The sequence below is a fragment of the Arvicanthis niloticus genome, chromosome 22, assembly GCF_011762505.2.
Source record: "Arvicanthis niloticus isolate mArvNil1 chromosome 22, mArvNil1.pat.X, whole genome shotgun sequence".
Classification (NCBI taxonomy): domain Eukaryota; kingdom Metazoa; phylum Chordata; class Mammalia; order Rodentia; family Muridae; genus Arvicanthis; species Arvicanthis niloticus.
In genome coordinates, this window is record NC_133429.1 from 12,790,088 (window position 1) to 12,807,830 (window position 17,743).

At 39.5% G+C, this 17,743-nt stretch overlaps 1 protein-coding gene across 5 annotated transcripts in view; it reads right to left on the minus strand.

Annotated features, from left to right (window-relative positions):
- Positions 1 to 17,743, minus strand: part of Ano4 (anoctamin 4) — a 367,952-nt gene that overhangs the window by 16,679 nt on the left and 333,530 nt on the right. For all 5 annotated transcript variants that reach the window (XM_076919930.1, XM_076919933.1, XM_076919932.1 and 2 more), the window contains 6 exons: positions 12,019 to 12,055; positions 9,580 to 9,691; positions 8,565 to 8,622; positions 8,350 to 8,447; positions 6,250 to 6,392; positions 610 to 762 (listed from right to left, as the gene is read on the minus strand). In XM_076919930.1, the coding sequence (XP_076776045.1) occupies positions 610 to 762; positions 6,250 to 6,392; positions 8,350 to 8,447; positions 8,565 to 8,622; positions 9,580 to 9,691; positions 12,019 to 12,055 (601 nt within the window). The remainder of the gene's footprint in view (positions 1 to 609; positions 763 to 6,249; positions 6,393 to 8,349; positions 8,448 to 8,564; positions 8,623 to 9,579; positions 9,692 to 12,018; positions 12,056 to 17,743) is intronic.

Below are 17,743 nucleotides of genomic sequence, written 5' to 3' on the forward strand. Positions count from 1 at the left end.
GCCAAAGATCAAAGCTCATTTCTGCCACCAGAGAAGCTAGGTTTTACTTCATATAAGGAAAACACTGAGGAAAATGGGGGTACAGTGGAGTGGGGGCAAATAGATCTATTTTTAAAAGTGATGAGTCAATATTTTAGATTCTAAAGTCTTACAGCAGAAATAACCAAACTAAGCATCTATTTAAGCATAAGTTCATGAAACACTGGAAATCTAAAGCAATCTGTCTGAATAGGTGTCTTTATTTGTTGCATAAAATTATTTAAAACCAATATAGTTGTTTTTTTTTTCTTCAAAAAATTAGCTAAATCAGATCACTTGAAACCTTGAGGATTCCTAAAGTGTATGACTTTCAATTTTTTTGTATGTATGTATGTATGTATGTATGTATGTATGTATGTATGTATGTATTGAGACAGGGTCTTACTATGTAGCCCTGGTAGAGCCAGAACTCATTATATATACCAAGCAGGCTTTGAACTCACAGAGACACCTGCCAGTGTTTCTCCAGTGCTGAGATCAAAGGTGTGTGCTACTGGATCAGGCAGGCTTTAAAATGTTGCCTACAAGTTGTTTCATATCTTTAAAAAGGCACACCTAGACCCAACTTACCTATGTCTTTGGCCCTTGAAGCCAAAGGCCTTCTCCACTGAGTAACAAACTTGTAAGCATCAAGTCGGATTTCAATGATGTTATTCAGTAAGGCCAGAAGCGGTGCTAGAGGAAAAGCTGCCACAAAGATAGTCGTGAATCCAAACTGAAGAACTAGGGAGGGGAAGGGAGAGAATGAATAATGTTAGTTTTCCATCCTTGTTTCAAAAAGACAGTAACCCAGATGTACCATTACATCAAGTCACATATTGGGATCCATCCTATGTGCAGACACTAAATCCTGACACTATTACTGATGCTATGTTTTGCTTACAGGCTAGCATGGCTGTCCTCTGAGAGGCTCTACCAGCAGCTGACTGAGACAGTTGCAGACAGATACTCACAGCCAACCACTGGACTGAGGTAGGGGACCCCTATGGAAGAGTTAGGGGAAGGGGATGGCAACCCCATAGGACGAACAATATTAACTAACCAGACCCCTCAGAGCTCCCAGAGACAAAGCCACCAATCAAAGAGCATTCATGGAGTGGTCTGTGCCCACCCCCCCTACAGAGGACTGCCTTGTCTGGTCTCAGTGGGAGAGGATGTACCTTATTCTGTAGAAACTTGATGCCTTAGGGAAGGGAAATGCTGGCAGGGGTGAAATGAGGGTGGATGGGGGGGGGGCGGTGAGCAACCTCTCAGAAGCAAAGGGGAGGGGGGATGTGGTGAAGAACTCAGGGAAGGGAAATCGGGAAGGGGCAACATTTGGAATGTAAATAAATAAAATAATTTAATTTAAAAAAGAATAATACATTGAAGAAACTTCTCTTATAAAAAAGAAGGCCATAGGACTGGACAAAGAGGTAATTCCTGGGCCTGAGAACAATGGAATCTGAGAGGCAATAGGTTTACCTCAGACCCCAATACTTTCCAAATGTCATTCACTAACTAACGGAAGCAGGGCTTCTTGGCAGAAAGTCTGATGGTAGGTTGTGGTGGAAAACCACACAAGGAGACTGGATTTTCTTATGAAAAAGTAAAGAGAAGCTCAACAAGTGATGGGGGTACATCAACAGGACAAACATGTAGGCACTGCCGACAGCTGACGCTGGACTAATGGGGCACAACAAAATCATAGCGGGACTGGATCATAACCCAAAGACTGTCAAAGTCGTATCAACATAAACACTAATAAATACAAACCGTAAACACACAGGGACTAAAGGGTGGCTCTTCTTCACGGTAGAATTTAATTAAAAAACATAGAGGAGATGGAGAGGATGGGAAGCCACCATTAATTAAACTTTACATGGAAGAATACAACAGTTAGTGGGTGGAATGTTGAAAATTGGATATTTATATATTTCCAAAGCATCTCCTCAAGCAACACTTAAGATACGCTGATGCCACACCCTGATATGATGGTCCCTTGTTTGACATTCTTCCTGCTGGTACTCTTCTTAGATAGATACTAGATCTCTGCTAACTGAGCCATCAGAATCATTCGTCTCCAAGTTCCATCAGTGATACTTCATTGCTGTCTCCCGCTTTTCCTTCTTTCTCACTATCCCTACTTGAGTCAGACTCTGGCTTTCCAATTGGCTCTGTCTCTCCTGACATTCACCTCCCTTCCCCACTGAATTGCTACCAGTCTGCACAGAGTCTTGGTCTCAGCATCACTCTACAAGAAACGTTTCAGAAGGTTTTCACTGCCTACAGACCAACTCCTCCTTTTCTCCATACTATTCAAAGACCTTAGCGATTCTTCCATGCAGATTTCTAAGCTTCAAGATCAAATGTCCTTCATGCTTCAGACTTGGCAAAAAAAAAAAAAAAAAAAAAAAAAAAAAAAATCCTTTGCTCTGGCCACACTGAACTTACGTGCTTGTGATTCAAACATACACATAATGTCTTTATTGATAAACTAATGGAACTAGACTCTTCTTTTAAGGTTAAGCTCAAAAGTGCCCTCCCTTGGAGATTTAAAGTTGCATGGCCTTCCACTGTTGTTGAGCAACACAGAATGAATTTATTTGCATTTATGCTTTGGCCTCTCCTTTTCCTTATTTATACTGGGCTTTGTGAAAGTAGGAATGTGGGCCTCCTTATGTCTCTCCTTTGTATATTCATTATGTATATGTGGATGTACACTGCAGTGGTTTGTGTATGGAAAAGATTTGTTAGGTACTAAATTATGCTGGCTCACTGACTGGCACATAATGACAATGATGAGAGTCCCAAAACAGCAAAGAAAGCCAGCCCATTAGGTGAATGTAAAACTTACGATAATGATGCTCAGAAACATATATCTATATCTATATTTATATCTATCTATATCTATATATAAACACATATATGAATACATTACAAATAATATATATGAACACATTATAATATATGTATGAACACTTCTTTAATCTGAGAAATGTATAAAAATATAGCTGATATCACCAGTAACAGTAATGTATAGAACCCTTTTGCCTTCCTGTCAGCAGCAAGATGCCCATATCAGCATTATATGAATGGTTTTAGTATAAGAATAACCCAAATGTTTAATGATTAGAAAGGGAAATATAAATTATCATTATTTGTAGATGATGTGGGAGAACATATAAAAAATAAAAACAAATATGAATTATAAATGATATTAGTTTTCAGAAGGCTTCTTAACTACAAGGTCAATATACAAATCAATGATAACTATATAGTAGCAACGAAACAGACAATGAAGGGAGGGTCCTGTGTGCAGTTCAGGGCTGGAGTTTGTGCTTAAAATTAATGGGACTCTGGGTTCAATCATCAGAATAAAAAACAACAAAGCCTCAGACTACAAACAAATAAGTAGTATACAAGTGGAAACATGGTGAAGGCATCATTATTTGCAATTGCCTAAAATTTATTAAGTTCTTAGTAATAAATCTAAATTACACAACACAAAACTGTTACACTAAGACTATTGAGAAAATATAAAAAGACAAATGCAAGGATATCCCACATTCAGGGACTGGACAATATATAAGTATTGTTCAAATTGTTTGAGGGCTTTGACTAAATTCCAGCCTATACTTCAGTAAAAGTTGTTGTTCTTTTTACAATAGAAATTGGGTTTAATCCCAGCACTTGGGAGGCAGAGGCAGGCAGATTTCTGAGTTCGAGACCAGCCTGGTCTACAGAGTGAGTTCCAGGACAGCCAGGACTACACAGAGAAACCCTGTCTCGAAAAACAAAACAAACCAAACAAACAAACAAAAAAAGAAATTGGGAGTGTAATGTGAAATTCATTGGAACTAATTTTGAAGAAGAACAAAATTGAAGATAGCCTTATGAATAGGAAGACAAGCCATCAAACAAGAAAAAGTGTTTGACTTGCAGCAACTTTATCTGACACGTGATGGTCTCAATATGAGACATATCAAACTAATAAACCTTTCTTTCACTGAGAGGCAATTTGTCGCATTTGTCACAATAATAAGAAAATCAACTAATACAGGACTCACGTCTATAGTATGTAAGTAGATGCTACAAATTAAGAAAAAGACATGCCTCCTACTCCCAAAACATGGGTCAGCTAGAAATTTAAAGAGAATATATAAATGGTCATAAGCATCGTTGTTTAGTGTCATTAGTTGCCATAAACTGTCATATGAAAACCATGATGAGATGTTACTGTCTACCAACTAGAATAGTTTTTAAAAAGCCTAACAATTTAGTGAGATTCCATGAGAATGCAGCTCTCTAAGTGGCACACCGTCTTCACCTGTCTTTAGAACAGGATTATTTGTGCCTAAGGGAGTGGGTGTATGATGGTAATAGAACACATCACTTATAAAAATTACTGGGCTGAGTTTGGCCTGTGGACAAAAGTTTGCCAGCCTCTCGCTTACGTAGATATGGCTGCTTTTGTGTATAAGTCTGTGAAAACCCACCTGTATACTTGAGATTTATACACTTTTTAAAATTACTTTATATTGCAATTCAGTAAGTTATAGTATTTAATAATATAATAAATCAAGGAGGCAATCAGGAAAAAAATAAAAACAAAACCAAAAGGAAGCAGGTAGCCTTCCTGTTTGTCTGTCTGTGACATGCCTCATATTGTTCCAAGCTGCAGTGATACTGTGGGAGCCATTCTACCTACATAAATGTTTCTTTTGGGGGGGGGTGGTGGATGACATTATTATTCATTTCCTTCTTTCTAGGGGAGAGTCTATAAAGAGACTCAAAATTGTGATTTCTCTTAATGAGTTGCCTTTAAGTTTTATTATTAATGCCCACATTGAGTTTATCTCCAAGTTATATCATTGTGCCGTCGTATAATTGAAACTCCAAAACCATCAATAGATACTTAGGACAGAAGCAATCTAAGAGACATTAAGCGTCAGTTCTATTGCTCTTTTAATTTTCAAATCCTCCCAGCCAGGATTGCTTCCTTCAGAAGTAATTCATCTTGCCCAGCTCTACTCTCATTTCACCTCTATATTGTAGAGCTTAAACAGGAGATTTTCAAAAGAAGAGAAACACACACACACACACACACACACACACACACACACACAGTGTATCTGACAAGAGAGCACTATTATTTCCTCACCAGATAGATGCCGAGACTAACTTGGGTTTGAATCTAAAGAAATCTGATTCCTTAACTAAGTGTAGCCCAGCCCAAGTCAAGCATATCTCACTTCCTGTCATTTCCCTCCCATAACAAAAACGGCTGCCCTGATGTACTTCCCATGATTCATGTCATGGCAACTGTGATACTTCCTGTGCTTACACTTCTTGTCTCTGGCTCTTCCCCATTAGCCTATGCACCCTTGAGAGCTGAGCTTTGTGTCATATTCCCTTTTTGTGTCTCTGGTGCCAAATGTAGTATTTCCTTGGCATTGAGTAAAGCTTAACAGATGTCTCCTGGGTGTGGGAGTCAATCATTTTTAGTGATGATTTTTCTTTCTCTTTTTTGATGCATGGGATTTTCCAACATTTACTTTCCTGTGGATTCAGTTCCATAATGAGGCAGTGTAGGAATGTGGGGCATAGGAGGAGGTCTTTGGGCTACAAGGTAGAGACTTCATGAATAGGGTTAATATGTGTGTGTGTGTGTGTGTGTGTGTGTGTGAGAGAGAGAGAGAGAGAGAGAGAGAGAGAGAGAGAGAGAGAGAGAGAGAGAGAGAGAATGTGTGCATGCATGTGTGCATGCATATGTGTGTGTACATGTGTGAGAGAGAGAGAAATAGAGAGAGAGAAAGAGACAGACAGAGAGAGAGAGAGAGAGAGAGGCCTAGAATTTGCTCAGAAATATCTCTACCTACAAGTTCAGCTCCTTTTGGTGATTCAAACAGCAAGAGACAGTATCCTGAAAGGTTTGAAATGACTATCCCCTGAAATTTGCTCATTTGTGGTGCTAGGAAATCTTAAAATCTTACTCCTGTGCTTTTACATATTAGATAAGCACTGTACCAATGAGCTAGAACCCCAGTTCTGGCTCTGAATATCTTAAAGAGTTCACTTTCTTTTACACTTGTTGCTTTGGAATGCTCTCACAGCAGAATCCCCTTACATGAATGGCCAGATGATAACAAATGAACATGTAATTGAGTGTAGCTGCAGATCAAAGGCTTGCATATATAATTAAGAGGCAAAGCGGATATCTTTCCTTACTCATTTCCAGGTATTCATCGAAGAGTCCATAGGCATTCATCGGCTGAAGGTTGTAGTCCTTTTCCCACTGTGGGAAGTTTATTTTCCTTTCAGTCCCATGTTCTTGTCGGACTTTTCTTCTAGTCCACCAATTCTGAATTAACCTAGGTGACAAGATCAGTGTCTTAGAAAATTAGACATGATTGTGCCTAACAATAAGAAAGTAATGAGAAAGAAGAGAATAAGCATTTAGAACCACAGTTAAAAACCAGTTCCACTCCGGCATGAAGATTGGGATTAGAGAAAACTCTGAATACCTGAAGCATTTCTATTAGCAGGTGGACAGAATGGCTGATGAACTTATTTTCCATATGGTCTCACGTTCAGTTGGTTAGAAGCCTGAGAGCATCACAAGTGGACGTGATACCAAGGCAACACTTTGGCCATTCAACAGTTAGAAGGACAAGGCTTAACTTTGTCCTCATTTGCAATCCTATCACATGGGTGATCATAGTATAGTCTGACTCCAGGGACCTAGCATATCTGAAGATCACAATCAGCTTTCTCTCCTGACATGCAGATGCCTGTAACTCCTTACACAAAGGCTCAGCTGCTTAAGACTCAAGCTTGGCATGGTCTTTGACTCCTGTGGGACAGACACATCTTTAACACTTGAGCCTAAGCTGTTAGCCCTTGGCAGCAGGTGGGAATACACAGAGGTGGAGCAAATGGCACGGAGGAGGCAGATCTGTGAGTCAGAGCATTCAAGGAGAAAGTGACAAGCTTTTAGTATCTCCAGGAATGGAAATGCTAAAACAAAAGTATGTAGAATAAGGAAAAAAAAAAAAAAAAAAAAAAGAGGGGCGGCTACCACATGCTCTGTTTACTCCACAGTTCTGCTGTGTCTTGACTCATCAGTTGGCATTTTGATTAGATTCAACTAAATATTCCATAAAGTAAGAAATCATAATCTGCTTGTATGTTTATTTTTAAAAGTCTTATAGAAAACATTAGACACTTGGGGTGAGATTTTAAAACTTGGATCTAAGAATAGAAGGTTGTTGACCTTGCCTCTGACAGGGCCGTGAGAGAAGAGGTTCCTCATTCAGTAAGTCCCAGGCACCTGTTCTAGCTGAGCGCCCCTCCAGAGTCACTGAGCTGACGTGAAAACCCACTGGTATAGAATCCCATCAGACACAGGGAGGCCATGATGTGTCCTTACAGCCAAGTTGAGCAGAAGAGGCTGTCACAGCAAAGCTTGAGGCCACTTTACGGAAATGACACGAAGATTCTGCCCATTGTTATCAACCAGAAAATATTACCATCGAGTGAGAAGATGCTCTTTTGGATCTCTGACATTATCTCCTTTTCCAACTTTCTTTTTTTCTTTTTTCTTTTTGGTAGTCTGAACTTGCAGTACTTTCTTTTTGAAAATTAAGATTCTGATTTTTCATGGAAATGGGAATAACGATCTTATGAATAATTCAATAGACAAGGACTTGCAGTATTGGAACACCAAAAGTCAAAGGACATCATTAAAGCGTGCTAAACACACACACACCCAGAGTATGCACCTGCATAGAGGCCTCATAAAGAATAGTAAGCTACTTTTCTTTAATGGTAGCCACTGGTAGGCCCACCATGCTTCCAAGAGTATTGGGACAGCATAATAGGCTTAAAATAATAATAAGAAGAATGATTAAAAGTGATTGTATGAAAACTGATAAAATTAAATAAAAAGAATGGTCACTTTAATTTGTGTGAGTTGTGCTAAACCTAAAAGAGCCCATGTTTATTATTTTTAATTAAAAATTTATTGTTGTCTCATGTATACATGTGTGTGTGCTGTGTGTGCCATGGCACACATGCAGAGATCAGAGCGCGACTTTGAGTCAATTGTTTCTTGAAAATCTTTGACTGAGTGGAGATCCAATTTGTGTTGCCAGGCCTGGGTGGCAGAGCCTTTCCCTGCTCAGCCATCTCACTGGAGGCCCCAGTGTTTACTGTTTTTAAGACTGTCTTTGAATCTGCATGTGACATTCTGGCTTAACTGCTGAGTCCATAATGCTTACACTCAGCAGTGTCCATCATGACACTCCATGAGATAGCTACGGTACTCACGGGTAGCCAAGTTCCATGAAATTATTCCAGGTCTGCTTTAGCACCATTATAATACCCATTTGCATGCAGAGATCAATAAGGCATCCACTAGGGTGGCACTGCAAGGCAAGTGAGCACAGAGATCCATCAGTCAACGAACAGAAGAGCGGATGGCTTCCACTCTGCCCAAGGTTGCCTTAAGGCTGTTGAATGAGAATGACTGGGAGAGCACTGACCTCTTCTAGCCGCCACCTGTTTATCAATCTCAAGTAGGCACCTGGGTGTCCTGTAAATCTTCAACACAGAAGCAAGCATTAGCATTGTGTCCAGACTTTCAGTGAGTACTATATTCAACTTGGCGTGCCCTCTCAAGTAAATGACGGGCGCTGTTAAGGGTCATGTCTTAAGGGATGAGGAAACCCTCTAGAATGGTCACGATTTGAACTTCCAGGGAACAATTCTCTCCTGGCCTTCCTGCCCAGCTGCTGAGGGCAAGAGTTCATCCTTTGCTCTTTCCTGTACCTTCAAACATTTCTACTGAACATCAAGTGCCCCGGCCTGTGTAAGCAGCAGTCACATTCCTGTGTTCACCCACATTTGATCTTTGTGAACACTGGTGGTGTTGGTTTAGTCACTGTCATGGCACTTAGCTACAACAGGAGTTTCTTGCTGCTGAAGAAGCTAAACAACAAAAGAGAGGCCTCTGCCTCCATCTCATCCAAACTGGACCGGAAACAGACCTTGTCCTGTCTCCCATCTCCCCAGATAGGATGGGTGGGTCTTGTGCATCATTACCATGAAACAGGGAATCCTTCCCAAATTTTGATCTCTTCTGGGTTTCAGAAATCCAGATTGCCTTGGCTTCTCATTTCTATTCTCTCCCCTGCTGGGATGTCCTTCTGTGAAGTCAGGGATCTCGGCCTTACTGCAGATTATGACTCTATGTCACCTACTAACACAGGCTTGACTCAAGTGAGTTGGAAGTCGCAAACTTTCCACCCATTGCCTGCACACACAAACTATTTTCCTCTACTTATCTGTGCAACCGAAGAGGCGCTTCCGAGGAGAGACTGTTTTCCAGGAAGCAAGGTGGTCTTGCAGTTTGGGAAGGGAAAGGAGATGCTTGATCTTCTCTTTCTACACTTAGCATTGATCACCCCCCACAGGGAGAGCCCTGGCCAGTGGGCTCTGATCCTTCCACTCCCACTAGGGCTGGGGTGGGGGTGGGGCACAGAGTAATGTGTTTCTTACCTTCCGAGGAAGAACGCGATGTAAAAAGTGGAGCTGTTCAGATTGACAAACTGAAAAAGAAACATTTTCAAGGTAAAGCTGTTCTCCCACTCGGATTCTGTGCGAGGCTGTTCTGTGGGCAAAAGGGAGTAGGGTTTGAGAGGCTGACCATGATCCTCTCCTACTTCCTGCTTTCCCCTCCCCTCCACGGAGTCAGAGAGTCATCAGGAGGCGCTAGAGGCTCAAGCTTGCTGACATGCTACCGGACAGAGCATGCAGGAGATAGACCTCCAGGTTAGAGATCGGTCTGAGTAACAGTGTGGTCTCAACTGACTACGGGTACTTCTGAAGGGTGCATCCAGTCTGTTCTGTGGTTACAGGGTATCTGGAGAGGCTGGACCAGAGACAGCCAGGCTGAAGGTATCTCCTTCTCAGCCATCTCTGCAATCTCTTTGTTTTGACCAAGTTTCTGCCAGTTGAGTAGGGGGTACATAGAGTCAGACCCCACTGTCACGCTCCTAATGATTCTAGCTCCTGTATTTCATGTCATGTGAAGGAACTACAAACTCCAGGACAGTGAGCGTGTTTGACTCCCATAAGGGTTTAACCCTTATGTTCTATCTCCCATTCTCATAAACAACCAAACAATGGCCTCTTTTGTAGAATGACCGCCATGTTTCAGCATCCATGGTGCACATCTGTGACCTCAGCCAGAGGCCAACTCTAAGCCCATCGGATTTTGGCTTCCACAGTACAAATGCCCTTTGGATAGTATATTATGAAGTAAAATATAGAACCAGTTGCCCCTGAAATCAAGCCCCCAACATAACTTAGTCTCATGTCTGATGTATCTATCCTTCCTAGAGAGCTGACTTCTAAGCTCAAGCAAGAAAATGTACTTAAGGCTATATCATTTATTTTCTCTGTTAAGCCTCTAGTTGCACATTTAACATTTCACCCCATCAATTTCATTTCCATGACTTAAATTTAAAATGTTCCCCGGACACATAACTGAGAAGGGAAGAGGGGAGAAGAATCTCAGACTTCAAATGACCGAAACATCAGCATTAGAACAAGGTCATGGTGCTGAGGAGGGAAAAAAACACCAAACGCTTCTCAGAGTTTGATTTCACCCTGCAAGCTGAGTTCCTAGTAATATTGAAGGTTGTCCCGGTTGTTAGCTGGCTGGATACTAATTCATCTCAAATCATGACATGCTGGCCATCTTCTACCCAGTTGTTCCTGGACACAGCCTGGCAATGGGCAATCCCCTCTACCACAGAGGATCTCGTTCTTGGTAAAGGCATAATAGTGGTGGAAGATGTTAACGATATTAAAGGAGATAGGCAGAGTAAAATGGCCAGCTCTGCATAGGACACATCGACTCAGTAAAAGGATTCAGTGGTATAACGACTAGTCTAAAAAAACTACTCTGAAATTTCTCCCCTGTAGACAAACTATATACAGGAATATATTAAAACAAGCTACCTGTGGGAGTATGTGATTTTCTCATTGCCTGTATAACAGCCAATTTCTCATTAATAAAATTGAAGGGATTTCTATGTCTTAAAAATGTAGGAATGTACAGCTTATAGTGGCTATCAGATTGTACTGAGGCCAGAGAAATGGTTTTAGACACAATTTGTCTACATGAATGTATTTGTACAAATGTCAATTATCATTAACCTAACTAAATTCCTGATTTAAAATGACTAACTTTGAACACTTGACACTTTTTGCAGAGTCTTTTTTTTTCCTATGTAGTGCCAGCACATTTCAAATTCTTGAACTCTTGCTTTCGCCTCTTGAGCCCACTGAGGTTAGTGAAATATGTCCCTGTGCCTTGTAGAACCCACCTACAATTCTAAAATGTGGGCAACAGCTAATGAACACTTTTTCAATGATCTTGGATACTCCTTACATGTCTACTTTTGTGTTGCTATTTTCCATGTGTTTATAAAGGAAAATATCTACTTTAAATTTCAGTGGCTTATGACACATACAGGATACGACAGCTTGAAAAGTATAGATAGAAAAGATATTATTATTATTATTATTATTATTATTATTATTATTATTAAATTAGACACATTTAAATTGTTCTGCTGAAGGGAAAGAATCATGTGCAATTCTCAGTAAAGGGGGTGTTTTCTTCTATTTAAAATGCAATATTATTTATATTAACTGAGAGTTTAGCATATGCATTTAATATATTTTGATCATATCCATCGTCACTTCCTCTAAGCCCTCCCAGATCCACCCATCTCCCCGTCCCAACTCTGTGTTCTCTTTATCAAAAGTAACCCACTGAGTCTAATGTGTGTTCCCCATAAACTCATGGGTGTGGCGCCACCAACTGGAGAGTGGCTGGCCTGCAGGGGCCCCATGGGCCCCAGCATACTCTGGAAGGGAGGTTTTAAAGCTTTCTGGATCCCTGGACTGCAGAAGGCCTTCACTTACCCAGATTTGTCAGAAGGAGTGCCACTTTTTCATAGAGCTGTAAAATAAATTCATACACTTAACAAACGAATTCTAGATGTTCTGAAGCCTATAATTATAAAGAATATAGGCAATCAAGTCAGGAGTGAAACTTTTTTTCTTTATGTTTCAAACAATGGGAAACATTCTGAGCAACAGGACACCTTCAGGGATAATCAGGATGGTTTTAAAAAAATCTTGCTTCTTGTTTTGGGGTTAATAATTCTGTGGCAACGAGACTTGAGGCCACTAATTACCAGTTTCCTGAGTGAGTCTGATCTTTTATCACGTTCCTGAGTTGGCAACTGAGTGTAAGTACCTCTCGTTGGTTCCTAAGGTGAGCCTTTGTCCTCTTGCTGTTGTGGAATGCTGTGAGTTCTACATTACAGCACTGTGCATGCTGGGTTGAGCGAGCATTGTGGGGAGAATATGGTTTTATCTCTCCATTACTGTGCTAAATACATTCTTGATTCACCTAGCTATCTGGTTGACTGATGGGTCTCAGAGGGAATGGAGGGTGTGTGTGTGTGTGTGTGTGTGTGTGTGTGTGTGTGTGTCTGTGTGTGTGTCATTGTAGTAGTAGTAGTAGTTCAGGAAAATATAGCTATCATATTTTCCAGAGGATACAGAGTGAGAGAATAAAATACTAGTTTCTCTAAAAAGAAATATGAAAAATGAAAGTAAAAGATTAATAGACTGAATAATATGAAAACTAAGATTATATAGATTGGAGCACTTAAAACATATTGTTTAAAATTCCCTAGGCAGGATGGCAGCATTCTCTTTGGGAAGGTATCAGTCTTGAACATGTTGCCTCAACCTCTCCTTCAGACCACTGTGCCCTTACATATAGGTGAGATAGGCTTGGACCTATTTATTGATCTTCATGCCTTTCCTAATTTCTGAGTTGTCTTCCCCAGGATTCTTGCTTACTGAAGAGACAAGCCAAACACTTAGATTGCATGACTCCAAACAGTCAGCTATGGCTACTTGCTCTGGTAAGGCAACTAGTTTTTCTATACAAAGATATAATTACTAAAGCCATAAGGTTAACATTTGGTATAGAAACTCCAGACTCATGGAGTCCAATGTCAAAAGAGATTTGTATAGTTACAGCAAGAAATTATGTGTTGTAGATTAGTCATATTTTTTGACCATAAAAACAAAATCCCTGTAAACAAGAGATTATAATGGGTGCTGTAGTAAAGCTTATTTTAGTGTTATGAAGCATGTTATCATGAAAATTACTTAATTACGTAATTGTCAATGATTATTAAATTTGGTAAAACGCCTTCCTGAAAAGTATAATTTTGGTTCTCAGTTTATTCTTTATCTCTTTCACATAATACACCCTTGTTCAAATTTGAAACACTTCTCTCAAAGGCCTCTAGAGCTTGTGATTATGTCAGTCACCTGGGTATGAACACTGGAAAAACTGGCCGTTAAAAAAATAACAGTGACATAAAGACATGATACATATTAACTTCTTGGAAAATAAAGTATACAGAGATAAGAGAAGGGTCTATGGCATCAATGAGTACACACACACACACACACAGACACACACACAGACATAGAGGTTGGGGGAAGGAAGGAAGGAGGGAAGAAGGGAAGGAGGGAAAGAGAGAAAAGCAAGAGACTTTGGCTATAAATCAGGAAAAGGCACATCTACAGAGAGGGGCTCATTGGTAAGTAAGGGACCTTTTGATGAGCAGTTTGTGTAAAATGGCTGATTTCTTACTGGGCCAGCGAGGTAATAAAAACACAGATGGTTTATTCTGATGGTCATCGGGAAAAAATTAGTTTCCAAATGTGCTGAAACAAATTATTTTCCCCTGTTTGATTTAATCCTTTATCATTATATAATGGAATTCCTTATCATTTTATTACTTGTAGTCTAATGTCCACTTTATTTAATATGGACAAGACTAGTTCTGCTTTTTTTGGATCCCATTTGGATGAAATATCTAATATCATATTTTATAGGGAACATATAGATGGGTCATTATGTTATTTATTTTGACACTCTGTCTTTTAATTGGAGATCTTAATCCACTGCATGTAAAGTAATTATCCATAGGTTTTATTTTTCTTTAGCTATTTTATAACTTTATTTTTCAATTTTTCAGGCAGATACTGTAAATTATGGTTGCTAATATCTGTAACTTATACAATGGTTTCAGATTTTAAGGTTATTTCCAAAATAAGATAGTTATAAATACTTCTAATTGAACATATCAGTCTGATCAATGCTTGTGAATTTGCTCTAATTTAACTAATATTTTAGGATTCATTATATTTTTGTATTAACATTGTGTTTTCTGCTTTTTATAGCATGGTGAAATATCTGATTCACAGATGGATAAATAAAAAGGATTATCATAACCTTTACTCTCCTATCTTGCTGGTCTACTTTGTGTGCAAGTATGGTTTTAAGAAGATATTTGGTCACTAGAGAAGTAGAACAGAGTTGAAACAGTGTGATAGAGAGAAAAATGCCATGCCTGTCCCCTTCACTTTTTTTGAAATTATTATTTTTTCTGTTTGTCTGTCTGTCTGTCTGTCTGTCTGTCTGTCTCTGTCAATCTGTCTGTCTGTCTATCTATCTATCTATCTATCTATCTATCTATCTATCTATCTATCTACCTATTCTCTATCTTCAATCATCTATCTATCTATCTATCTATCTATCTATCTATCTATCATCTATCTATCTACCTATTCTCTATCTTCAATCATCTATCTATCTATCTATCTATCTATCTATCTATCATCTATCTATCTATCTATTCTCTATCTTCAATCATCTATCTATCTATCTATCTATCTATCTATCTATCTATCTATCTATCTATCTATCTATCTATCTATGTGGGTTTTCAAGACAGGGTTTCTCTGTGTAACCCTAGCTATCCTGGAACTCCCTCTGTAGACTAGGCTGGCTTCAAACTCTGAGATCTGCCAGCCCCTGCCTCCTGAGTGCTGGGATTAAAGGTGTGTGTCACCACCATTCTGTTTTTTTTTTTTTTTTTTTTTTGTCTTGTTCTGTTTTTGTTTTTGTGAAACTATTCTTCAAGACTCTGAATAAAATGCAAATCAGTAATCACAGTTAATTAGTCATCCAGAGGCATCAGAGTGTTAGATTCAGAGAATTTAGTAAAACAACACGCATTCTATTTTTAAACACATACTACACAAAAGTAAAACACACATCACAAGATGTTGAAAATAAGCATCACATATAAACTTTCTTCTTTAGTTAAGACTAGACAAATTCAGCAAAAAGTCAGAAACAGAATATGTTATTTAAAATAACACAAAGATTCAAATTCTATAAAAACCAATCTATCCCTCAAGGATTTAATAAAAAGCTGTTAATAATTAACATCTAAATATTGATTTTTTTCATTCTGAAAACCCATACTGGCCAAAAATTTGAGCAGTCTAAACCAATTTAGATAGCTGTTAAAAAAATAACTATATTGGTGGATCACAAAAAGTATCTTAAATTGAGTATTTTCAGCAGTCGATATAGAATTTAGTTTTGCAATGCTCTTGGCTGTGCAAGGCAGTGTTCCAGCCATTAGTTGGCCATCCATCATGCTGTGATTGCTTCCAAAGGACTTAAATTATTATGTCTTTATATTCTGATGAAATCGGTTTCAAACTACATTACACACTTGGCTACTCTCATAATGGATCTCACAAAGCCTCGGGGCAAACAACAGGAGTGGAAATGTGGTACTGGAAGGAGAGAGGGCTGAGGAGGGAAGGGCAATTGGCCACTGAGCAAAAGAGTCCTGGATGAGTTCTTATGTTCTCTCTCTCTCTCTCTCTCTCTCTCTCTCTCTCTCTCTCTCTCTCTCTCTCTCTCTCTCTCTCTCTCCTTCCCTCTCTTTCTCTCTCTCTCCTCTCCCTCCCTCTTTTTCTTCCTCCCTCCCTCCCTCCCTCCCTCCCCCCTCCCTCCCTCCCTCCCTCCCTCCCTCCCTCCCTCCTTCCCTCCTCTTGCTATAGCTGGTCCTTGCTTCTTCTCACCACTGTTTTTTACTTAGTAACCTTATGATATTTTAGTTTGTAAGTGGCCAGGAAATCAGAACACCACAAGTGTTCACATTGCAATATATATATATCCTGAAAGAGAATCCTCTGGCTAACTCACCTTAGCTTAAGTGTGTGGACATTCTATGGCTTATCTCTCACCACACAGTGGGTGTTTTGTAATGTCAGCAATTAGATATTTTGCTCAATCCATATACCCTCTTTTTTTCTTTTCTTTTCTTTTTTTACATTAGGTTACTTCATCTTTTCTCGGCTGTCTTCCGAAATAGATCCTGTTTTCCAGCTGCATGAAGTATTGCTCTGACAATGGCCCCTGCTCCGTACACAGGGGCAATTACAATGTACTTAGAACTCCAATGTGCACAGTCCTTTATCTCTTAAGGAAGTGTATAGATAAGATACTTTTTTATTATCATTAGTGGTGGAGATAGACCCCAGGGCTCCATGCAAGTCCAATATACACTGCACTACTGTGTTACATCTTTAGACCAAAATGATAATAATAATAATTATTCTTTGAGACAGGACACTGTGTAGCCCAGGCTGGCTTTAAACTCATTATGTAGTTGAGCCTGGTCTTAAACTCCTGATCCTGCCCCTGGCTCTCAAGTGCTGGGCTTACAGCTTGGTGCCATTGCATCCAGAGTATGCAGTTCTAGGGAGTGGATCACTTTGTGAATGCTAGGTAAACACTCAAATAACTGAGCTGTATCCCCAACCAAATTAAAGTGTTTGATAAGCATTAAAATGAAGATGACATTGGTTAAGACTACAGTAAGCATGCATTCATTGTATCCCACATAGACCCAGGAACTTTCAAAGCTCTGATGTTTGGTTAAGTTACTATGAATCACCCTCCTTCTGAACTGGAGGGCACAGGGCAGCAAGGAGTGCTAAACAATCTATTTTCAGTCTCCATGTGATGAAGTGCCCATGAAGTCATCAATCAAAACAACTAGCAATTGCTGGTTTTAAAAAAACATTTCTGATTTTGAAACATCATTTTCTAAAATAGGAAATCCCTATGATTTTAAAATTATGACTGCACAAGGGATGGATACCCAGGTGGATCAGTCTCTGGACAGCCCCTCCTTCAGTTTCTGTCCCATGCTTTGTCTCTATATTTGCTCCCATGAGTATTTTGTTACTCCTTCTAAGAAGGGCCAAAGCACACACACTTTGGTCTTCCTTGTTCATGAGCTTCCCGTGGTCTGTGAGTTGAATCTTGGATATTGCAAGCTTTTGGCTAATATCCAATTATCAGTGAGTGAATATCATGTGTGTTCTTTTCTGATTGGGTTACCTCACTCAGGATGATGTGGGGAGCCGACAGAAGGTGGATATCATCCTTGCAGCCATCTTGAGCCATATACCCTGACAAGAGACTTGTTTACAATAGCCTACAACAGCTGAGCACTCTAATAACATCTTGTTTTAGATACCCAGGATCTTCCCTTCGGTATTTGAGACTTAAAGGTGTGATTTAGAGATAAGACCTGAGGGCGTGAATTAAGGGCATGACTTAAAGTGAAACATATAAAAGGCAAGAGGCAGACAGAAGAAATTATTAGGTACTTGGCACTTGGAGGAAGAACTTGGAATTAGACATCAGATACTTGAATTAGAGAACTCAGACGAAGAATTATTA